This window comes from Puntigrus tetrazona, chromosome 3, assembly GCF_018831695.1.
Source record: "Puntigrus tetrazona isolate hp1 chromosome 3, ASM1883169v1, whole genome shotgun sequence".
NCBI lineage: Eukaryota > Metazoa > Chordata > Actinopteri > Cypriniformes > Cyprinidae > Puntigrus > Puntigrus tetrazona.
In genome coordinates, this window is record NC_056701.1 from 9,149,729 (window position 1) to 9,174,246 (window position 24,518).

Below are 24,518 nucleotides of genomic sequence, written 5' to 3' on the forward strand. Positions count from 1 at the left end.
GTTGTGCTTAAGGTTAATGCACTCTGAATGAACATGAACTAAAAACTGTATTATTTTATGCAACAGAAAATAACTGTCACGAGAGGGTAGCGGCAGCTATACTACAGCATGTTACAGCACAGTAGGACAAACAAGAACAAGTATACTACATATAAAATTCCTGTCGGCACATTTTTGAGCGGACTCCGCTTCTTGAGCTTTGTTGTTATTATAGTGGAGTTTGAGTATGAGTGGTAGGCTACTATATGAGCAGATGCATGTTCATTGAGCAGATACTGAGCAGAGCGTCAAACTGCGGAATGACAGTGCTGGCACATCATATGATATAGCATATTTGCCGCTTGTATTTTTGGCCGAAAACCGAAAATGCTGTTTTCTGCCGATAATTTTCGGCGACCAAAATTTCAATGCATGCCTAATATATTTATATAAGCAGTTTTTTATAAATTGCAATATGACCTTGGATATCAAAACCTTAAATGTTATTGTATACATCATCTGAAAGCTGAATAAATCAACTTTCCATTGATGTGGATTAGGATAAGACATGATTAATATATTTACCAAACATATCCCTGGATTAACTTATTCTAATGATGCATAAAAGAAAAATCAGTCATTTTGATCCACAGTGTTTTTTTTGCCTATTGCTACTTAAGATAATGTGGTCCCATATTTTGTATTATTGTAGTTTTGATCAAATAAATGTAGCAGCTTTTTTAGAAACGCATATCATACCAAGCTCAAACCTTTCCATGATACTGAATAGATCTTTTAACCTGCTGAAAACTGCTTTAAAACTTTAAATCTTGCCTCTCTCCTCAATGCATGTGATTTGAGATGCTATTCATGTCTGTGGTACAAACAGCACAGGTTGTTGTGTGCCACTCTTTTATTAATGCGCAGGGATTCAATTGAACCCCTCTTAACCATAAGTGAGAGTAATGATGTTTGTATTAACAAGCACCAGTAATTGGTGCCTAAAGACTTAAGGTGGTCGGGTCTGTGGCACAGCGGTTATATGCATGTAGTAAAATATTAAGCTTTGCTCATGTTGTGTGTTTGAACCTGGTTTATTACTAGTCCTTTCTGTGCTATACCGATAAATGAGAGCAGCAAATGACACAGAGGTGACAGTGTTTTTGTCTGAGCAGAGGAGGTTTGGGTTTATAAAGTGGTGGATGAGCTTACACGGGATTCTCCATGTCACATCTGTTCATCGACATTGTATCTGCTGTTGTGACCTTATCTCTATAGAGATCTGTCACTCTCACATGGCCCAGCACAACGCCCGCCTTTATTCTCACTGGCACTCTGTACGTGATAATTGCTCGTTAGCTTCTAATGTAAATCCCTCTCCCTTTTGGGTTGGAATGATTGTTTACAATTGTCCTTTAATGAGACAGAATCACATCTACATGGGCCTTAGAGGAGAAACCGTATTTAATTTGAAGCCAATGAATTCGAGGCTTTGAGGATAGATATGCAGCCTGTAATTGGGGTCTTTTTACAGCTTTATATATATATATATATATATATATATATATATATATATATATATATATATATATATATATATATATATATATATATATATATATATATATATATATATATATATATTAGCAGAATAATCTGCATGCATAAATGTTCTAAAGTATCTGAGGAATGTTTAGATTGAACAAATTAAGCAAAATATGAAGATAATTCTTCCAATATTTTTCCCTCCTCTCTGCGCTGGCTGTTGGTGTTTGTAACTGGGTGGTCCTAAGCTGAAAGTAAAAGAGTGAGGTAAAAGTGGCAGAGAAGGCGGGAGGATGGGAGGAAATTAGCCTGAGTCATGATGATGATGATGATGATGATGATGATGAGGTGGTGTGTGTGTGTGTGGACAGATGGTGGGCTGATGCCATCGGGGGAGGAGACAGACGACGTAGACAGCAGGTCTTTAGGGGAATGAGAGGTCGTCCCACTCTGTCACACAAACACTGATGTGTAATTTTGTGCTTAAAGGGATAGTTCACCCCTAAATGAAAATTGTCATCAAGTCATTCCAAACTCCCAATTTTCCATAGAGTAGAAGTCAAGCTCCAACTGTTTGCTAGTCATGTATAGACATTTTCCAAAGTTACTGGAGTTATGCAATAGGCTAATGCTTTCAATGAGATGATGCATTCACTAAATTTGACAGTTGATCTGATCTATTAATCTTTATTAATGTTACTTAAGGCTGGCCCACACTAAGAGCTTTGTGAAATTTTCTAAACGTGACCACAAATATAATGCAAAAAAAAGAAATAGACTGAATTTGTTCCTATAATGTGCGCAGGCAGTGCTGTAATTTAAACTTTACATGTTATAGCTATGTATTTTTTTATTTTTTTTTCAGAAACAATCCAATAATGAAAACTGAGTATTTGCCAATACCAGTCTAATACATGTATACGTACAGTACACACTATGTGAAGAAACTTATTTTGGATGATTAATTGCAGTTATTTGATTTGACAGCAATAGTAAACATTTAATTGTTTATTGATGTAATTAACTGTATTGTAAAGTCTTGCAGACACAAGCAGAAACAGTTTGAAAATGTAGTAGTAAATGTCATTTTCACACTTTTTAAAATCAGACTTCAGTAACCTCAATGGCCATCAGTTCCTGTGTATCTCTTTTTTTTTGAATATGCGAACAAGTGCAAATGAGAGCTGTGGGGGAAGAAGATTTTTAGTGAGCAATGACTTCTGGTTTTTGCTCAAATCCTCTGTATGGCTGCAGGTGACTTGTATTATAACACATGAGTCATGTGGACTACTTTTATGGTGCTTTTCCGTGTTCCATGGAAGAAGTCATCACTTAGACCTGAGGACGGACATGTTTGGAAAAGCATGAGGATGAGCGATGACACGTTTGCATTTTGGGTGAAATAGCCCTTTAAGAAGCTGCGCTGGCTGAAACATCTCCGCTTCAGACTCAACATGAAGAGCCTTAAAAACAAATGCTCATAATTTCCACATAATCAAAATTTGTGATTCATGCAGCGTTACCTCAGAGAACACGTGGAAAAATCTTCCCACAGATAATGAAATCCTGAAATCGACATCTTGCACTAAGCTAGCACTGTCCAAGGAGTATCTGCATGAAACTTGCATGTGTTTCATGGAGGTGTTGTCCTCTAATTCACCCTCTCATGGGTCCACTCACTCACTCACTGTTTCCTCATACTCCTCTTCCTTGGCAAACCCTCCCCATCCAAAGGGTGTCTCGAGCATCCATGTGGTTTGGCACGGAGGGCAGTTCCTGCACTGTGGTTGGGCAGCCCACTGTGGCTTTTTTTTTTTTTTTTTTTTTTTTTGTGCCCGTTCAGTCTAGACATGTGTGAATGTGTGCGGCGTGTGGAGAGGCAGCAGATAAGGCGGCCCTTGGTGTAGTGGGGGAGGCACGCAGGAGATCGCTCTGAAAAGAATGAGTGGGGGAAGGCAAAAGGAGGGAGGAAGGGGGTGGGGAACTGAAGGTGTGTGTGTGTGTGTGTGTGTATGCTGAGAAGAGAGAAAGAGCCATGCAGGAAGAGAGAGAGAGAGGGAGGGTGGAGAGTGCTCAAGCTATTGATGGGGAAAGAGAAGGGAGGGGTTAGAGAAACGAGCAAGCGCCAGAGAGAGGCGAGGGAGGGGTGTGTGGGTAGAGCCTCTTCTCAATGAGGAAGCGCCAGAGCCATTTTCACTGTTGAGTAAGAGCACGCTGCTCTCGGCAAACGAGCGAGAGAAAGAAAGTGCGCCTTTTGGGTTTTTTCGGAGCCGCCTTCGCTCGCTCTTCCTCTCCCCCGCTTTCTGGCGCCCCGCTGGAGGCGGTTTACGCGAGCCAGGCCTCGGGTGGACACACAATGGGGCGAAGTGCCTGTGGCAACTGGGCCGTTGTGCTGCCGACGGGGGGAGGGGGTAGAGAGCCGACCGGCGCACAGAGCTAACAGATCCAGCCGGCTTCAGGCCTCTGCGCCTCTCTCTCAATCGCGAGCGAGACTCCGATTAGAGGCTTCTCAGGAACCGTGAAACCTTCCTCTCAGGACTATGGTGGACTAACTATGGATTAACATGTATTTGGCGCAGTGGATTTTAGGAAACATACGTCAGAACCGGAGATTCGAGAGCGAGAAGTCGCTGTGTTTTGGGAAGGAGTGACGAACTTTTTCTTGCCTTTTAGTTCCCTTTCTGTTTTGCTTTTGCTTTTGCGCCGAGAGGAACTCATAAATGGATTACAAAATGCATTCCAAGTCCAATGATTTGCTGGATTTTCAGACACTGGATGCCCTTTTGGAAAAAATTGCACATTGCTCCGTCCCTGTTAAAAGGTAAAACTGATAAGCTTTTCTGTGAAGTTGCTTTTCTTCAATGTTACATGGCTAAACACCAGTGTCTGCTTGTGTAGTGTCTCTTTTTGTAGTTTGATCTGGAGCGTACTTGGGTTTAGTGTGAGAGTCTTTTTGGTTTGATTTGCTGGAAGGATTTTACGTTTTCACTTCGTCAGGTCAGAAATATTTGTCCTTCACTGAGACTTTTTCCCCAAATTGGCCTCAAAATAGTGTTTTAAAGGATGGCATTGTTGGTAAGAAAGCTAAAAGCCCCGAATAGGCAGCCTCCCGGTGGGAGAGAGGGGGTGTGTGAGCGAGCAGGGGAGGGGGTGGGTTTTCAGAGGAAGAAGGGGGTGGTGTATTTGTTGTGGCAGAAGGAGAGGGTTCAGCCGGCTATGATTTAGCAACTTTAGTGAATTGGTGATCTCAGACTTACTGCAGAAATGCGAATGAAAATATGACCTTATTGTGCTTTGAAAGAGATCCTTTGAAAGAGATCTTGAATTTTTTTTTTTTTTTTTTTTTTTTTTTGATGTTTCCATGGTTTTTAGTGGGCAGCATTCAAAATGAATCAAGGTCTGCATTTACAATATGATCTCTTTCTCTTAGGAAGTTTGTCCTTGTTTATTTGCTCTCTGCTGTGCTGTTCTTAGAATAGACTTCCTTCTGTCCTTCGCTTGTTTAACCAGACAAAGTCCTTCAGGTGTACCTAGAAAAGCAATTCAACCCAACGACTCGCTTTATATTCTTTAAAATAGTCCATATAGTATGAGGTTACTTGGGTAATGTTGTGTTTCGGTAAATGACAAAGACGCTAGGGGGTGGGTAATGTTTGAATTTTAGCAGTTTCCCATTCTTTGATTCCAATTCTACTCCAATGCGATCAAAAAAAGATACCAAACCCTTTTCTGTCTCTTTACAAAGCATTTATATTTAGCTGAATGCCACAAACAAAAATCAGCAGGTTCCATAAAAAAAGACTTGTTTATGAGATGTTTGTGTGCAAAATAGAGCTGCATGATTCTGTATAAATTGAGGGTTGCAGTTCCGAAGATGAAACGGACAACTAAACAAAATCACATGTACTTTATTCTGAAATATTCAACGTCTTTGCATAACAAACGGCTTTGAGGCTTGTGAATGTGTGTCACATGCGAGCTGGACATTCCCACCCTGGAGTTAGTCGTGTGAGGCATGTGGAACAGTTGCCGTGGAAAAAAGTTCTCCAGTCACATTGCGCACATGCCTACCGTGTGCCAGTGCGCTCCTGGCTCCGTTCTCCAATAGACGTTTGTTAGACCCCGTTCAGAGTCGTTTTAGGTCACTGATCAAAGCGCTAGGACAAACAACACGGCATGGCAAATGTTCAAAACACCTCTGTTTTGTTTGAGGTGCTTGTGGAGTCCCCGCTGATGTTTGCACAGATTAGTTCCCTCCACTTCGGGAGCTGTTTGTAACACACAAACACAACTGTGAAGTTAGATGGTTTTACTCTTTTCTGCTGGCAGCTGAAGCGACTGTGAAGCTTGAGATGTAGAGAAGAAGAGCTCCCAGGAGGAGAGCTGGCGAGACTGGAGTGTGAAAGAAGAGAGGGGAGATGGATGAGGGAGTTGGGACTCTTGGCCTGAGCAACTGACTCTGTACAGTTTCATTTATTATTTATGCATATGCTTTCAAGCAAATAAACCTGCTGCCCGAGTCCTGTACCTAGACCTCCACTGGGAGCCTGGAGCTTTCTGTCCTGAGAAACTCCCAGTAAGCATAAATGATTAATTGTTTACTTTCGTTAGGGATGCAGCCATTTTGGCTGCCGTCGGTTTTTGCACCCTCCCTTTTCGTGTGTCATGCTTGGGCTTGGTCTGCCTGTAGAACCAGATTTCCTGGTGTGTGTGTGTGTGCTCATGTTCGTAGTAACCAGAGCTGCTGCTTCCCTCACACACATTCCATAGTGGTACGTAATGATCTGTGTCCAGTTCAGAGGTCAGCTTTTATTCCGCTGGGCATTTGGGGCAGGAAGTTTAGCGCCCCAGGTCAGACGCTTCCGCAGTTAATGTTGCTCCTTGGTGGTCATGGCAGTCTGGTAGGGTTCATAAAGTTCACATTCTTATTAGTACAGCATCCAACCTGTTTTCTGTGATAGTTCAAGTCTGTAAAGCACCAAAACACCTGTTGTTCTAGTGTAATTACTAAAGTTTGGCTGAAACATGAGATTTTTCTTCACAAGAACAGTAAATAATTTTGAGCAGAGCCTAGAGCAGTTGGAGTTTTACAACCTGGTGTAACCTTACATATTGACAGTTTTAACATCACTGCTAAGTTGGCCAAAGGTAAAGCATCAGAAGGTAGGTTATATTAGCACATTTATTGCTTCTATTAGTTGGTGTGGATTTTGACCGGGCCTGTACTGGAAATTTTTTCTTTACATTATAGTTCAAACACAATCAGTGTTGGGTGTTACTGACAAGCCACTGCTTTGAAGAGTTATATAACAAGTATATTATAAGGTAATACGTTTCTGTACCACTTGCTTTTCTGCATGGCAGTTTCAAAAGCAATTAAACACAAATTTTGCACCAACATTAAGTTAAAGCATTGTTTCTGACACTTCATTTAAGCTAGCCTTTTTGTATGAATGTTTTCACACCAAAAAAAATCTGATTCTTTCATACAAAATATATTTTTCCTGTAAATAAAATGTATTTTGAGTTAAACATTTTATCATTAAAAATAGTATTATACATTATTGCTATGATATACTGTTGATTACAAACATTTAACACAGCATTTTTCCAAAATCATGTTTTATTGGAGATACAAGATTTATGACTTGGGAGCAAGGAGATATGAAATTCTCATTGAGAATGGTACGGCACAGATGTCACAGATGCCAGAGGTGTTCATCAAAGTCTGCATTAGAGATATAAGAGACAACGTTTTACAAGCTAATCAAAGCTGATTGTGGTTACTTGCATCTTCCTAAACTCTATTTTAAACGTTAGAGCTATGAGTAATGCAATACCAAAATAAAACCATAAACTGACTAGGCTGATGGGCGGAAATTAATCTGCACGCAAACAAAGTCGGCGGTTGCATTGAGCCTTTTGACAGGAGAAAAGACTTTAATAGTTAACCTAAGCTAACGATTGTGGTTACAAACATCTTCCTACCTAAGTTGCATTATGGCTTAAGCGGTGAGGTCAAGCTTATATACAGCTGGCTAAAGGTAAAGGTTATGGGAGATGGTTTGGATGCATGTTATGCAGATTGCTAACCCCGGGGTGGCTTGTTTGTAATACTCAATTCATTAACATTAGAGCGAGGTTAAGAACAAATTAATGTGCGTGTGCACATGTTATGAATTAGATTAGTATAAGGATAAGTGTGAATAAGCCACACAATTATTAGAAATTGAGACCCTGTGTCTTTTGTTCTTAGGTCAGGGATTGTTCATGCTCTGTTGATTAGTGTGAAAAAGAAATTCATTATTTTTAATAATGCAGTTAATGCACTTTTGTGTGTCATTGCTAAGGAACATTAGTTTAGTAACTGGTAGCTGCCAGAATGTTTGGAATGAGGAAAATAAAATTAACATGTAGCATTTTATATGGGAACCCATCAGCAGACATAAAACATTTTTATAACATTTTGATTCGATTAGTTGAGCAGCCCTAATGAAATTTGTTTAGGTGGTAAGTGATATTGGTGGCATTAATACAACCTGCATTTCCCTTTTCACGTTGTTTTTAGACACGATTAATCCCACTGCTGAACAGTCATTATTACAACCTTCAGCCTCCTTGTCTCCCGCAAGAGTCAACCACATATTGGAAAAATCAAGCTTTTAGCTAAGCAACAACCTCTTTAAAAACGTTTCACTGTATTGGGGTCTTATAATGGCTTTAGCTAGACTGCATTGTTTTCCATGACACATCACATGTGGAAGAAGCAATACAAGATTTTCCACCATCCGTTCTTTCTGACCAGTAGTTATTGACATTTCCTTCAGATGTACTGTATGTGCAGGGCATTTTGATATAGGTACCGGTAAAGAGTAAGTTTTCCACTGCAAATATAAAACACTGGAATTATTCAGCTGTTCACGTACGCCATCAGTGGTATGACTTCTCAGTTGTGTAATCATTTAAATCTAGATGTATAACTCCAGATAACTCCTTTTTAGTAAGAGCTTGACTATTTAATACTGATCATAATTTGTCCTACATTTCCCAGATACTGTATTTCTCATTACAGGTTACGATTAAGATTTGTTCCTGATTTTAGTTCCCAGAATCTCACTTGTGGTCACTATATCTATTGAGATTGTGCATGTTTTCCTGAACATTTTTATATTGAGTTTTTTTAATTTTCTGTATACTTTTTGTGGAAATGTAGTGTTTAATAATATTTGGGTATTCCACTGAAGCTACTTGTACCATTTATTTAAAAAAAAAAAATATATATAAATAATATATATATATATATATATATATATATATATATATATATATATATATATATATATATATATATATATATATATATAAGTTGTCTCAAGGCAATGTGGTTTACACCTTGCGTTGCACCATGTGACTGTGTGCAAATGGTGAACTCTTGCACACGGTGTTCTTATTGGCTGTGATTTGTGATTGTTATGCTGCACTGCATTTCAGTGTTCAAGAATCCAATTGTGTCCCGCCTGATTAAGGCACTTTGCAATGATTATAATTAAGATTGCAGCAATTTCTTGTACTCAAGTTATGTCGAAAGTTTCTGTTAATGCCACAGTTCAGCATTATAGTCCGAGTGTGCATGACCTGCTGTTTAAACCAGTTTAATAGAGGAAATTATTAGCAGTTTTTACAATGTAATCAGTGTTAATTTTTTTCAAGTATATTGAAAAGATCTATGGGATTTTTAATTTTAAATTTTTTTTAAAGGTTTTTTGGAAAGTCCGATAAATGTTTTCTGTAGCAGGTCATTTTGGAGTTCTTCCTTGATTGACTGAACTTTAAATGTGTGTTACTGTTTACTGTTCAAATGGCTTTTAAAAAAAGCTTTTCTAAGAGTCTTAAACAGTAGGGATGGGTGTCAGCCAGAATCTGGTTATATCCATACTTACAATCAATGGTGTAATGTATTAGATTACATTAAGTGTGATGTCACTTTTAAAATTTTTATATTATATACTTATATTTTAATATAAGACCAAAAAACGTTATAGCTAGTATTTTTATAACTCTCTTTTCATCCTGTGTAATATTAGCAAATACTATGTGGTTTGGTACAGTGTGAAGTTGCGCTTTGGTGAAAATTTGTCCAGATGTCCAAACCATTTTTATTTTTTTAATTGTATTGTGTAATTTTCATTCAAGCGTTGATCTGAATGTGAAAAAACGTACCTGCGTAAATGTCTCATTCGTTGTTTATGTGATACTCTCCAAAATTGCGCTACAAGGTGACTTTGAATAGTGCTGTGTTTTGTTTTTGTTTGCACACAAAAAGTATTCTTGTAGCTTCGTAACATTGATTGTGGTAAAACTAACGCTCTCCATGGAGGGTCAGAGAGTGCTCGAAATGCATCAATAATATCTTAATTTGTGTTGGAAGACGAACAAAGGTCTTACAGGTTTGGAACGCGGGTGAGTAGTTAGTGAGAGAATTTTCCAACTCTTTCGAACTACCTCTAACTTGCAGCCTAAAAGCAAAATCCTAAAAGAGTAGAGAACTTATGTAATCAAAAGATCCCGTTTTCTATTGAGTAATGCATGTCATAAATTAGGCTGAAACTAGCACTTTTGAGGGGATTTTTACACTAGAGGAAGTTTTCCTTTGACTAATAAAGGGGAGCGTTCGGAGCATTTCCCTAACTGAGGCTGGTTAAACACTAAAAGATTTTTAAAAATCTTACAAGATCCTCAATGTGCGAGACCACAAACATGAGGGAGAAAAGTCCTAGATTTAAAAGTTTTGCTTCTATATTGTGTGTATGGTTTCCTCGATTTGCAATCGGGGCGCCTCTGTTCTTCCAAGCAGATTCAGTCACTCTTAACGCACCTCACACTACAGGAAAATCTGACAAGATACTGTTGAGAACCACCAAGATAATCAGGGCATTTACCTAGACACAAATCAGCCCGAGTATCTTGGTGTACTCAGCATAAAGCAGTTTATTCAAGCTTCTTCAACATATTGCAGAATTGTCAATTTGTAATAAGTGACTTTCATTTCAAACCTCTGCAGAGCGAGTTAAAGTAAAACCTGCCCCGAACAGCTGGATAACAACTGTCGAGTTGTTAATGAAGCAGTTTGTTTGCTATGGAAAAATCCCCCACTGTGTTTGAATGAATTATTTGGCTGTTGATCTTTATAAGCACACCGAATCAACGTTACTGCACCACACAGATTTGGTGGTTATTGGCCATCTGTGTGCATGTGTGCGTGCTGCACCAGCTGGAGTAAACTCGTGGTGGGGTCGTGTAGTGCTCCCAGCTCCAGTCTGTCACTTAAGTGCGAGCTCTTCCTGGATTTCTCATGCGTTTTGCCACAGCCTGTGCGTTTGTGTGTGTGTGTGAGTGAGTGCGATCACTCCACTTTCGCTGCAGTCACAACAGCTCGTTTGCGCGTTGCTGGTACAAGACAGTTGGCGTGTGTTTTGTCTCACATTGGCGTGTGATTTCCTGATGTGTTTGTTCAGTTTGGGAGCTCTTCCGAATCAAACCCTTAAGCGTGGTGGTTTACGGTTGGCTGAATTCAAGAGACCTCTCAGGCTTTAAAGGAAAGTTCTGGGTAAATTCTACTTAAGCTCCATCAACAGCAATAGTGGTGCGTCAGTCGCATTTAATTGCAGCACAGATTACAGGAAACCTAGTGTTTGACAAAGTATTATGGGCTCTATATTATAAACAAACAAGTGCTAACAGCCTTTGCTGTTTGATGAAAGAAATATTAGCAACTGGAGGCACATTAGCTGTCAGCAGTTATTAGTACACCCGGTTATGCGCATCAAAGTTCACGTTCACAGCGAAGCTACATGCAGACTAGTTGTCTCTTCTCTTTTGACTCATTGCCGTTTATGAAGCAAACAGAAATTGCATGTTTAATGAGTTTATAGTCTGATAAAACATTGCACTTGGAAAAGTGTTAAAATAAATCTTTGAAAGGACTTCCGCTAGACATAAACATTCTCGCTGTTTTAATGCCCTGCGATTTTCGTCTTGTGGAAAACGTGAAGGGAATTGCAGAACCCAGCCATAATTTCTTGACTAATGTGAAATGGTTTGGAATTCGTAAAGTTGTAGATCAGTTATATGCAAAGGAAGATATGGATTAGTGTCTGTGAATATCACATTGCAAAAAAAAAAAAAAAAAAACTATTTTATATAGTATTGAGTATTAGTTTATGCATGTTTTGCGTGTCTCTTGTGTGAATGAATAGCACAGACATGAGGTTTCGTTTACTACATATACTGAAGCACGCGTAACAGTCGCCAGTGTTTTTAGCATAAGTCGTGAATGCATGAACAACATCTCTAAAACTAATTCTGATAGTCACTGCATGAGCATTCGACTTTTAATATGACTTTAATAAAACACACAAACCCAAAGGTCTTGACAGGAATTCATTAAAATTAAGTTGTTTAATTTAAAGAAATTGTGGCAGGAATAGATTACAATTGATAAAAAAAAATATAAGTGGTAAATATAACTTTAGAAAAAAAAAAAAAAACTGCACATAGTGCCCTAAAAGGCTGAGGGACACAGCAAAATTGTTGTCTGTAATGAACAGAATAAACGTGCTATAGAATGTCAAACGAATTTCAAATGATCCTTCAGAAATCATTAAAATATTCTGATTTGCTAACCCAATTTTCTTCAGGGCTCTCAATAGGGGAACAAAGTTCAGAACAAAAGCGTTTTAAAATGATTTTATAAGTGTAGTGTAATTAGGTCAGCTTTGTGCGAGGTGTATTCGTCTGTAGGAGTTTTAACTTGATTTCTAGGTAGGCCTTAAATGTTTCCCTGGAGCGGCGTATGAGTGAGCATTTACTGGTAACAGACAGTTTGGCATTCTTTCCTGGCTAGTCACGCTGGCAGATCGTCAGTTCCCTCTCTTTCTGCGTCTGAGCTCTAGGGTTGATACAGTGGTCATGTGACCAGTTTTTCTCGTCACTAGGTGAGTCATCAGGAATGCTGTTAGTCAGACATAAACAACTGCTTTGTGTGTATACAGATACTTTTAGATTCGGGAAAACAAGGGAAATGTGTGGCAGCCTGAATGTGTTGTGTCAGTGGAACTGCGGAATAATTCAACTCAGCCCCAGCCCTGCCCGTTTTGGTTGCATTTCCTCCACAGTTGGGGGTATTTTTAGCTCGGTACTTTTGCGTGTGTGTGCTCGTGGCCTAGGGCTGAACATTATTCTTGTGCTCTTTGTGTACCGACTTGGACGTGATGTCCCCCAGTACAGAGCTGATCAAGAACAGCGAAGTTAACTCTGAGCTGAACTCGCACATCCTGAGCTCTCCAGAGATCCACAGCATGAAGAGAGGGAGGATGCTGGTCAGACCCACCGATCCTCACCGCAGCTACAGGCTCTGGCAGATGCGAAACCAATATTTACCCTCTAGAAAGTTACTCGCACACATCCCTTTCTGGAGTTACAGTCACAGACCAATCTGGGGACCTTCATTGGAGATTAGTGTCATGTAAACATCTGGTGTCTTGAATTGCTTCTGAACACTGTGTCATGAGTTTTGGCAGGTCTGCGTGGGAGAATAGAAACCCCCTGGGTTACCCAAAGTACAAGTTCAATTTGTTCTACGGCCAGTTTATTTTATACCTGAAAACTTGTCACCTTTTGGTAATTTTATTTTATTTTATTTTATTTTATTTTTTTTCGAACTGTTACATTTCATTGTGGACATTTTTCATTCATTCAGCAGATACTTTCACATATCTTGTTTTGTTTAGTTTTTCTCTTTAGCTTGGCTTTGCTGCGGGCCCAGTGCTGGACACTTGGCAGCTGCCGTGCTATAAAATCATTATAACACTATTGTTTTTACTATAGCCAAAGCTTGTGTACATTAAAATGGCTGACACACAAGTTCACTTCCTTTTTATTATAATTTGGCCAGCAGCTGTACATACCTGTAAATACCCCTAATTTGAATGCAGAAAAGCACAACAGAAGATGCTTTGAATTTTGCTTCATACTGTTGTAGCAAATCTGGATTATTTTTGCAGGGTTAATTGTTGTTGTTTTTTTGCTCTTTTGGGTATTCTTAATAATTCGAAGTAGCAGTCACTGTGGACTAGGCTTGGGCGATATGATAATTTTTCATACCGTCATATCGCCAGCCTGTGAGATCACTGATGCACAGTATTATCATGTATGAGTGGCCGGGGGGCAAGACTTGTCACAGGCTATTTCATATTTCATTCACTATTTGGTGATTTTTTTTTTTTTTTTTTTTTTATTATTATATATATTTTTTAAACCACATGTGCATCAGCATGGAAGTTCAGTCTAAAAATCAATCAAAGTGAGAATCAAAAGTAGATTTCTTTTAAAGATCAACAGTTTAACACTAAATATCGGATATAAACATTTTTTTGTGGGATCAGAGTCAGTTTTTTTTTTTGTCAGTCATTTCCAATGAGGAGAAGCTTCATTTGTATCTCTATATGGTACTGAGGTGAAACGGTGGGGCAATTCAATAAGAGCCCAATAATAACAGGATGCTTATTATTATTATTATTATTATTATTATTATTAATGGTGTTGTTAATAATAGATTTATACATTAATAGGAGAATGAGCCTAATATTGTCTTGACTATCGACAGACTTCTGGTATCATCAATATCTGTGACTATCTTCTTTCGGCACAACCCTACTGTGGACTCATACCGACTGAATACATCCTGGTATATCATGTTTTATGAAGACTTGACAGGAGACAGGGGGACTGTGCCAGTGAGTCACTACAGCACTTGACTGTGAGATACATGCTGCCGGGGAGTAGCAGTCTGTCCGCACGCTTCTTCAGATGTCGTAACGCGTTCCTCTGATCCTGTTTCTCATTTCTTTAAGCACAGAGCATCCGGTTTGTTTGAATGCTCCCAATCTGATAACTTACAACCGTGTAAACTTGAAGCGCTGTTCAGTTGCGGTGCTGCATTGCTGCTGTTTACAGGTTTCTCTTGCAGAAAGATTAAATGCGAGGCTCTAGACGGCAGTATGAGGTGACATGAGGTTTCATTAGCAGGAAGTGTAGGTGTGGGGATTGCCAGATTACCCAGGCAGCTGTAGTAGTGGCGGGGGTGTGATTACTAGAGAGACGAAGACATTTGGGCCCTCCTTTGGTATCAATTACCAGGCTGACCTTTAACATGCTTCAATCGAAAAACAACTGGCTGAGGAACAAGAATTGATTGTGGAGGTGCAAGATGGTCCGTGCCAGCGAATGTGTTTGGTTTGCTGAGCTCCACAGCAGATGTACTCTCCTTCACTATTCTGTGATTGAGCTTCAGTTGGTGGGGGATGTCACCTGGTCAAGTCGTGTTGATGAGCTGACACTGCTGTGCGCTCCGAGTTTCTGTTCTCTTCTTCCGCTCTGTGTTTTTCCTTTACTCAAGCACAATTATCTGATCGTCTTACCGAAGCCAACCACCAGTCATTGGCTAACCCTGAGTGAGCCATGAGGATTGCTTTCAAATAAGCATGCTTTTCTGTATTAGAAATCACCTGATGCAAATTTGAGAGCTGTAAAGCAAAAGGTGGCTTTCTTGTGCTCATCAAATATGGTGCTTGATACCGGTGCATAGTTTATATTTACATTTTTGTGGAATTACTAATTTATTAGTTTACTTAAAAATGAATAAGAAAAAAAACAAAACAAAAAACACATGATTAGGGATAGAACAAATAACGCATTCATTTGAGTTTGAGCAGAATCAAGTGTACAGGTTTCAGTCTTGAAGTCAGCATGAAATAAAAGCTCATGCTATCTAGTTTCTAAATGCGTGTTATTGATTTTTTTTTTTTTAACCTTGTGCATCATTCTCTGTCCTTTCTTTCCTTATTTTTTTTTTTATTTTCATACTAGACAACTTTCTTTAGTATTTCTCTATTTCATTCATAATAATTGATTATAAACAAACAAGTAAAAGACTGGCTGTTTTCGGATTAATATTTTGTTTAAAAAAAAACAATACACACCTAAGCAACCTCTATCTTCTTTAAAAAAATTTTTTTTCCTGTGCAACTTTATTCACACGTCTGATGACTCTGCAGTGCATTTTTTTTTTTCCAGGAAGTTTGTTTGATACAGAAATAGGCTGGCAGTAATCAAAATATTGAAATATTCACGATCGCAACCATATTCTCAAAACAAATGTTTTCAATGATTTCATGAGTCACAATGACAGCGCTGTTAAAATCATCTGCTCAAATGAATTTCTTTTCAGTTTCAAAAGGTTTTGAAATGTGCTTTATTTTATCATCTGTAATTGTTCTTAAGTTTTTTGCTATTTCAGCAGTTAGAAATCTATTTGTGCTGGATAGGTTTGGGTGGCTACAGACCCAAATATGTAGTAATGACTGGCGAAACATGCATTTAGGGGGTTAACCAATTTGCACTTCATATTTCAGAATTAGCTAAATAAATGTCAATGTAAAGAAATGGCACATTGAGTTATTTGACTTTTTAATATTGTCTTGTAAAATTTACTTGCAGCTACAAGAAATCTTTTTATTTATATGTATGTATATATGTGCGAACTTTAATGACACTGACACGTGCATGCATTATGGCCATTAAAAAGCATGACAGCGAAGTGCATTTGACTTGTTCAAACTCCTGTCAGTTACATTTAATATCCCATAAAAGCCAACTCTGAGAAATAAGCGTCTTTTTGTGAAACCTGTGGGTTACGTTCATTTTTAGAAATAAACATACAGCAATGCTAGTTATGCAGCTGGCTAGACTGCGCCGACTCGGACGTGTCACAGATTAATAACAGCAGTCCAAAACCCAGTATGAGTCTTGCGGAAGATGTCATTGAATCAGACCGCATCAGGGGATAATTAGAGAATCCATGGGCAATTACTTAAGCAAACATGAACCATTTGAATAATGCTGTTTTGGGGGGCAGAGAGGATGTGCGCTGGTAGTTTAAATATAATTGAGATGATAGTGATGATTACAGTGATGGATCTGATGCAGATGGCATAGATGTAAATTAAAGGGCTAATGACTGCGATTTGCTTCCTTCACAGAGAGCCCAGCGAGGAGTGCAATGGAATTAGCGGTGCTCTCCCTGTGGAGCCCGCGCCCGGCTCGAGACTGAACGAGTGGTGTCCGGCCCCACCCCCTCCCGTCCCTCTGCCCGCGATCCACCCCACCAGTATGGGGGACGGCCTGGACGCAGTGCAGATGTCAGGGAGCAGCAGCAGTCAGGGGCAGCCCTCGTCCCAGGGCCCTGGCATCTTCAACCCCTGCCCCCCAGAAACCGCTAACCCTACCCGGCCCAAGCGCCAGACCAACCAGCTGCAGTACCTGCTGAAGGTGGTGCTGAAGACTCTTTGGAAGCACCAGTTCGCTTGGCCTTTCCACTCTCCTGTTGACGCCGTTAAGCTGAATCTGCCTGTGAGTAAACTAATCGTCCTGTTTGTGATGAGCGGGTCCTGTCAGACAGTGTAGCTGCTCTGATTTTTACTGCAGAATGTTATTTATTTATTTTAATTCATTTAAAAAAAGAATGTGGCCACTGAAATGGTGCTAGCAAGCAAACTGAAAGTAGGCTTATCTCAAGCTGTTGCTGTCGGGTTTTGCGACGCATGACACACAATAATAATTTGTCAAAGAATTTGACAAAATATACAAAATTTTTAGTTTTTATGTGTTATACAATAGGCTTTGCTTTTAGCTCATGCAGGAGAATATAGAGCTCATACTCACAGGGAGAAGAACATGCAAATTGAGCAAAAATGTGCAATTTAGTGGCATTTGTTGATATTGTAAAATAGACTACTTGCATAAAGATGCATAAAAAATATCAGTTGTCACTCTATATCTCAGGACAGTTTGTCTTAGATGAGTTTAAAGGCTTAGTTATGCTCTAGTTGTGGGGTACGTTTACATGCGCAAAGCAATTATGATTGAGAGATCATATTTTATTATTTTTTTGTGTAGATTGCTTCAGTCCAGCAGTTTTTTGTTTTTGTTTTTTGTTGTTTTGCTAGCAATGGAACACTTTATTTTCATAATTTCACAAAAAAAACAGTATTGCAGCCTGAAGTTAGGCATATTATTTATGCTTTTTACCTGCTAAAAAATGATATAAAATATGATAGGATTTCATGTGGCTATAATTTGGATTTAATGTGTCTGCCTAAGTGCACATGACACAATATGTAATCGAATGATTGACATGCAGTTGAGCGATACATTGGTTTTGGCATTGTCCAAATTGCAAGCGGTGGTAATATTTAACATAACTAAAATAAATGTGCTTATCCTTCATGAGCCTACCCAAGATTACAGTAACTACATCCGTTTACATAAACACTAGTTGCTTGAGAACATTTGCAAAGTTTAGAGTACAGGTTAACATGACTTTGGATGTTGTAAACAATTTAGGTGTTGGTATTGGTGTATTACAAAATTTAATAAAAATTTGTATCTTTTACATTTATGCTTTCAGCAGATGCTTTTTTTTACTGAATATAGAATAGCATAAACAATTTGTCTAATAGCTTTCTAACAAACATTGTATACAATTTCCAATATCGTTTGCTTTATTAGGGAACAAGCTAGAGTAAAGGAGAAATGCAGAAAAGAGTTCACACCTATGTTTATGAATTCAAATTAAGTTTTAAATATAGACAGATGGGGAAATGCAGTTTGAATGGACTTTATCATAATACCCAGCAAATGTGATATTGTGCTATCTAGTTTTCTTTACCATTAGCCTTGCCAGAATTAGAGGCTGTGTTTTGAAAACTCGATGAGGTCATTTTCCCACCTCTTGGACTCTGACGTAAGCAGGTTTTAGTCCTAGACCTGTAGATTGTTGTGACTGTTGCAAAGCCAGTTTCTCTGGCTCAGGGCCATGTTTCCTGTGGTGGGAAGAGTGAAACACTTCTAGATTGTGTATTGTCACTCTATTTGTGTCTATTTGAGTACTCTTAGTGGTTGTTCACACAGAACACGTTTTTACCATTTTAATGCGCTGCTTTTCAGTTGTTTTTAGTCGCTCATGTCTTAAGTCTTTTGAAGTATCTTGCATACGATTTCTGCATTTTTAGAATTTTGTCAAGTTTAGAAAATTTTAAATTTTACATTCAGCTCTGCTCATCAATATCAGTTCCAAAAAAGTGAAACAATCAGAAGACCTCCGAGACGAGGAAAGCATTGCGAGCTTTGTTTAAAGTAGCAAGTTGGCACAGGAGGCCCACATACAGAAAAAGCGTATGTCTGCCCCTTAAAGGTGTCACAGTTACTCTGACTTCCAAGAATATGCTCCATGGAAAGTCACTAAAAGCTCCTTGCTGTTAACACAAAAAGGTCATTCTGATGATGATCGTTATGGATTGTGATATGTTATGCTGACTTTTGTAACCTCCTCTCACTAGGACTATTACAAGATAATCAAAAACCCTATGGACATGGGAACAATCAAGAAACGCCTAGAGAACAGTTACTACATCAATGCCCAAGAATGTATTCAAGACTTCAACACCATGTTTACCAACTGCTACATTTACAATAAGGTACTGGTTCACATTTCTGCACCCATTATTCACAGTGGAACCAAGTTGTGTGTTTGGGCATGTGGTTAATGGTATGTGTCGCCCCCTGCAGCCTGGGGATGACATAGTCTTAATGGCAGAAGCACTGGAGAAGGTGTTCCTCCACAAGATTTCAGAGATGCCCCAGCAGGAGGTTGAGATGACGACCACAGCCGGCAAGGGTCGTGGCCGGGGCAGAAGGGATCCAGGTATAAGTCTCATACTCATACTCATGTTCCTGAGGGCCACTTGAACTGCTGCACTTTTAGGGATCCTGCGCAACTGCGGTTGCCAGAAGATCATATGTGCTTTATGGTCTGTACCAAACAGAGCCAAACGATCCAGCTCCACCTCTCAGAATGTAATGCTCAGGATTTTTGCTTAGGCAAGCTCCAATTCTGTAGACCTAATAGGTGGAGTTATATTTAGCGGCAGGGTTAAGGTGTGGTCGGAGTGTCTAGTTCCACCCATTATGTCCAGCGAGGCAGAGCTGGTTGTTGAACTCCACCCAATTTCTCTGAGGTGTGCAGCTCCTTATCTGTCCTGGTGCCACTGCATCTTTGCACTAAATTTGCATCTTCTCAAATCTGAAACGTACATTGACACACAAACGAACAAGTAACACAAGAGATGTAATCAGATTTTTTTTTTTTAATAATTCTTTTTTTTTTTTTTTTAATTCGCTAGTAAAGTAATGCATTTAATACCTTTTTTTTTTCATTTTATTTATAAGAAAATGTTACTATTTCCCATTTATTGATTTACGGCTCTACTGTCTGCATGTTGAGAGAAACTGGGAGTAAGATGTTAGTGTAGAATAAATGTGAACATGAATTAACTCATCTTGCTTGCAAAAAATGTATTCCTCAGTGCATAAGAACTGTGAAATGCAATTCAGAATGATACAAATCTGCAACAATTAAATGTTAAATAACACAAATATCCTTTAATAAATATCCTGCATTTAATCTCATATTAATAAATGACTTTTGCTGCTTTAATGACTCAATTCAACCATACTAATAAGCAAAACTGACTTTAGATAAACATTTGTGCTGCTTTTTGTTTATTTCTGAAGGGTGTTGAATGTTGTTCTTCTGTGTTTTCAGCCTGAGGCGCATTCATTTCACTTTTGGTGTGAAAGGGCTTTTGCATTTTGCAAACTTTCTTTTATATTAAACCTAGTCATGGAACGTTGGCTAAACGTCTGATACATATGACACGTAAAAAGTGGAAACACAAGTCGTCATCGGATTGGTTGAATTATACAAGATTTCCAGGAGACATGCGTGTCGCGTTCTTTAACATTCAGCCTGGAAACAAAGATGGCGTGACACCAAACTCTTCACAAAAGAAGAAAGCAGTCATGTTTACAACGACGAGCGCTTATCAGGATCAACTAAACACTGGATTTTCAAAAGTATGTGTAATATTTAAAGTTTGCAGCATTGAATCTTTAAAATGCGTTAGTTTTACGTACTGGTTTGTCATTGTGGCGACATTTCCAAGCTCGTGACGCAGTGAAACGTGACGCAGAATGAAAGAGACTAGGATTGGTTCACATGTCAGTCAAAATGCCCTCATGGGCCATCCTTGGCCAATGAAAGCTGTCATGGATTCCAGACCTTCAGTCATCAGTCAGGAGGCTACGCGAGACTATATTAAATCAAACAAGCAAGCCCTGCCCAGATTTAAAAAGTAACACAAGTAACAAAATGCTTTTCTTTTAAAAGTTACTTTTTCCGACACTGAAAATGAATGATGCCTCTTGCTGTGAATAACTCCTTTTTATCCTGAATGTTATGGCATCACACAAATGTTTTAGACATCTGAAATTATAATTTTATGCTCTCTCTGTTTTATTAGACATGAACATGAAAATTGCACCTGGCCTGGAGTCTTCGCCCACAATCCCTCAAACACGTGGCCTTTCCAGTCTTGCACCTGGGCCACAAACAAGAGGACCACCGCAGGGTCCGCCTACTTTACCTCCCCAGCCTACCATGCAAGCCTTGCCCCCTCGAGTACCCCCTTCGCTCCCCTCTCTCCCCTTGCTCCCTTCGCTCCCCACGATCCCTACACTCCCTACACACCCTACACACCCTCCCCTTGCACCTCAATTAGGGCCACCTTTTTCTATGGGCCCCACTGACTGCACCACACAGGTCCCCATCATAACGGCTGTGCCTCCTTCGACCCAAACCTCCCTGCCACCCCTGCTCATGCAGCAGAGCGCCCCTTCTATTCTACAAAGCCCCATCCCAATGCCTCACAAAGTAAGTTGGCCCGTAACATTCAAACACAGTGTCATTCTCATTTTTAAGTCTAGCATCTTTGTCCTCACTCGCTTTTTCATCAGCAGCAGAGAAAAAGTCAGAAAAGGAAAGCAGACACCACAACACCAACTGCAAACGACCCGCTGAACGAGTCCTCGCCCGCTGAGTCCAAGTCAGGAAAGACTCTGCCACGCCGGGATACTACACGACCAAGCAAACTATCCAAAAAGGAGGCACCGGACTCCCAGCACCATTGGACACCAGTCACTGGGACCCACAGCCCCAAACAACAAGAGCAGCTGCGCTACTGCTCCGGCATCGTAAAGGACATGTTTGCTAAGAAGCATGCAGCGTACGCTTGGCCCTTCTACAAGCCAGTGGATGTGGATGCTTTAGGGCTGCACGATTACCATGACATCATAAAACATCCCATGGACCTCAGCTCTATTAAGGTGAAAATATAGTTGCTGGTTCTCAGTCAGAGGATGAGCTGTTCTTGCTTTCCGTGCTTATTTTTTCAATCTTCTTTTTGGTTCTGCAGGACAAGTTGGAAAACAGACAATACAGAGATGCTCAGGAGTTTGCAGCAGATGTACGGTTAATGTTCTCCAACTGCTATAAGTACAACCCTCCAGACCATGAAGTGGTGGCTATGGCACGCAAACTGCAGGTATGTGCATACCTGCAAAACACTGTGTATATTAGGACTTGAATGGCAAGTGTGTTTTCTCTTTCTGGGCAGTCAGTATTTACTTCATGTCTGTGACTTGAAGTAGACCATGCTGCATTACTGGTTTTTGCTGTTACTGGTAAATCTACTGTAATCTAAATTAAAATCATAGGGCAATGTTTGGCCTGTAAGGAGCAAGCATAAGCTATACAAATTATTAAAGTAACAACAACTTACAGGGCACATATGATAATTGTTGATTTTTGTGCTTAATATTGTAGTAATGGTTTAGTGTTGATAAATGTGAAGTTAATATAAAACCTATAAGACTACATCATTCTGGCTATATAGACAAAAGTTTAAAAAAAAACGCTTATGCAATGCAAAATCAACTACTTAATTTTATTTTAGTAGTTACAAAAAATTATTTAAACTGGGAATGTACAGAAAGTGAGCAGAGAAAGCAGCGTCCATCACTAAAGCCTCTATGCCACCTTGTTTGATGCTCAATGCTGCAAAACTTTACTTTAATCCACACAGTTGTAATAGATTTGTTTAATTGTGAAGATGCTTCACATGGACTCCATTCACCTGTTGTTGTTATTTGTAAATGCCATGAATAAAAACATTGCTGTTGGCCGTTTAGAGTTCCTGCTTCCAGTGTGAATGTAACCAGAAATTAGTTCTCTAGGAATGACTCTGCTGGTTAGTTTCTTGAACTATGTGGTTTAAAAAGCTCCTTTAAACTTTGTTGTCAGAATGCAACATGAAGTGTGTGGCTGAATTCTAAAATGAAGATTAGAGTCATCTTATACTAGATCATCAAAAGTTTTTCAATTTTTTTTGTAGGATGTGTTTGAGATGCGTTTTGCTAAAATGCCAGATGAGCCAGAGGAAATGCTGGCACCCGCTCCTGCGCCAGTGCTCCACCCGGCTCCTGTGAAGACACAGCCACCCATGGGTACAGCGTCGTCCTCGGACAGCTCCAGCGATTCCTCTTCTGAATCAGACTCCTCCACGGACGACTCTGAAGAGGAGAGAGCCCAGAGGCTGGCAGAGCTTCAGGAGCAAGTGAGCAGAAATATTTAGTTTTTGCCAGCGTGTCCCTAAGAAAGAGGTCTTTCCAAGGGCAGGCTGGCTCAAAGAGCTGTCACCACAGATACTGGAAGTGTATAAAAAGTTTCTACTTTACTGTCCACTGAGAAGACTTTAATCTCCCTGTTTTCTTCTCTTTTGTTGCTCAGCTGAAAGCGGTTCATGAGCAGCTGGCTGCCTTGTCCCAGCCTCAGGCCAGCAAACCAAAGAAGAAAGAGAAAGAAAAGAAGGAGAAGAAGAAAGACAAGCACAAAAAGAAAGCGGGAGTCATGCCTGCACTGGAAGAGATCTTGGATCCGCCTCCTACCCTCAAGGCTCAAGGAAAGCCTAAGAACAAGGATCCTCTGCCTAAGAAGCCCAAGAAGCTGAGGTGAGCTATATTTGGTTATGAAATCACATTTTAGGCAAGAAAGTATCGAGAATTACATGGTTTAATAACTTCTATGAATATGGAGAGTTTGAGAGTTTTGAAGTTTACACCATACTCAGTGCAAATGAGAAGTTCTTGTTGTCTTATGCCTTATAGCAAGAAAGAGGGAGGTAAGGGCAATCGCTCCATGGCTCCTGCAAGTGCTGCTCCACCAACCCTGCAGCCTGTGGTCGGCCTGGATCCTGAGGAGGACCTGGGTCTGACTGGAGGAGCTGCAATGGCAGGCATGCCTGCTGGAGAGAAATGTAAACCTATGTCCTATGAAGAAAAGAGACAGCTGAGCCTGGACATTAACAAGCTGCCTGGAGACAAGCTGGGCCGTGTGGTCCACATCATCCAGTCCCGTGAGCCCTCGCTTAAGAACTCCAACCCCGATGAGATTGAGATTGACTTTGAGACATTAAAGCCTTCTACGCTGCGGGAACTGGAGAGATACGTGTCGTCCTGCCTTCGCAAGAAGAAGAAGCCTGCTGGTGGTTAGTGACTATACAAATCTGCTCTTACATGCCATTAGCACTTTTGTCACTGGTGGGCCAATTAGACGTGCTCGGTCTGATCTGGCCGTACCAACACTTGTTTTGAGACAATTTTGTAGGTAAACCTAGAAAAGGGGTTTCAAATGCCACTGCTGTGAGGCCACTTTCTTACAGAGTTTCTCTCTTTAAAAAAAATCTAAACAAAACGCCTGCCTGGACATTTGTAATGACCCTTAAAACCGTGACTGTCTGGGATGCATTTGCATTGACTTGGTATGTGTGGTATGTGCAGAAGACAGTTTTAATTGCAACACACTTGCTAAGTTTACATGCAATCAAATACCAAAATAAAAATGGTTAGTCAATGGTTAGCTTTCTCAAGTCAGATTCACAAACACATGTGCACATGCGTAGTGCCATGATGTGTAGATTTAC

The 24,518-nt window shown here is 39.8% G+C and overlaps 1 protein-coding gene across 10 annotated transcripts in view; it reads left to right on the top strand.

Annotated features, from left to right (window-relative positions):
- Nucleotides 1-24,518, top strand: part of brd4 (bromodomain containing 4) — a 44,824-nt gene that overhangs the window by 11,262 nt on the left and 9,044 nt on the right. For 3 of the 10 annotated variants that reach the window (XM_043233732.1, XM_043233729.1, XM_043233733.1), the window contains exons 1-10: nt 3,707-4,345; nt 16,623-16,992; nt 18,981-19,118; nt 19,210-19,345; nt 21,003-21,412; nt 21,496-21,864; nt 21,954-22,082; nt 22,932-23,153; nt 23,327-23,547; nt 23,704-24,083. In XM_043233732.1, the coding sequence (XP_043089667.1) occupies nt 4,245-4,345; nt 16,623-16,992; nt 18,981-19,118; nt 19,210-19,345; nt 21,003-21,412; nt 21,496-21,864; nt 21,954-22,082; nt 22,932-23,153; nt 23,327-23,547; nt 23,704-24,083 (2,476 nt within the window). In that variant the 5' untranslated portion in view covers nt 3,707-4,244. Of the gene's footprint in view, nt 1-3,706; nt 4,346-16,622; nt 16,993-18,980; nt 19,119-19,209; nt 19,346-20,259; nt 20,557-21,002; nt 21,413-21,495; nt 21,865-21,953; nt 22,083-22,931; nt 23,154-23,326; nt 23,548-23,703; nt 24,084-24,518 lie in introns of those variants that run through there. The other 7 variants (XM_043233734.1, XM_043233731.1, XM_043233735.1 and 4 more) reach the window with 4 other exon arrangements.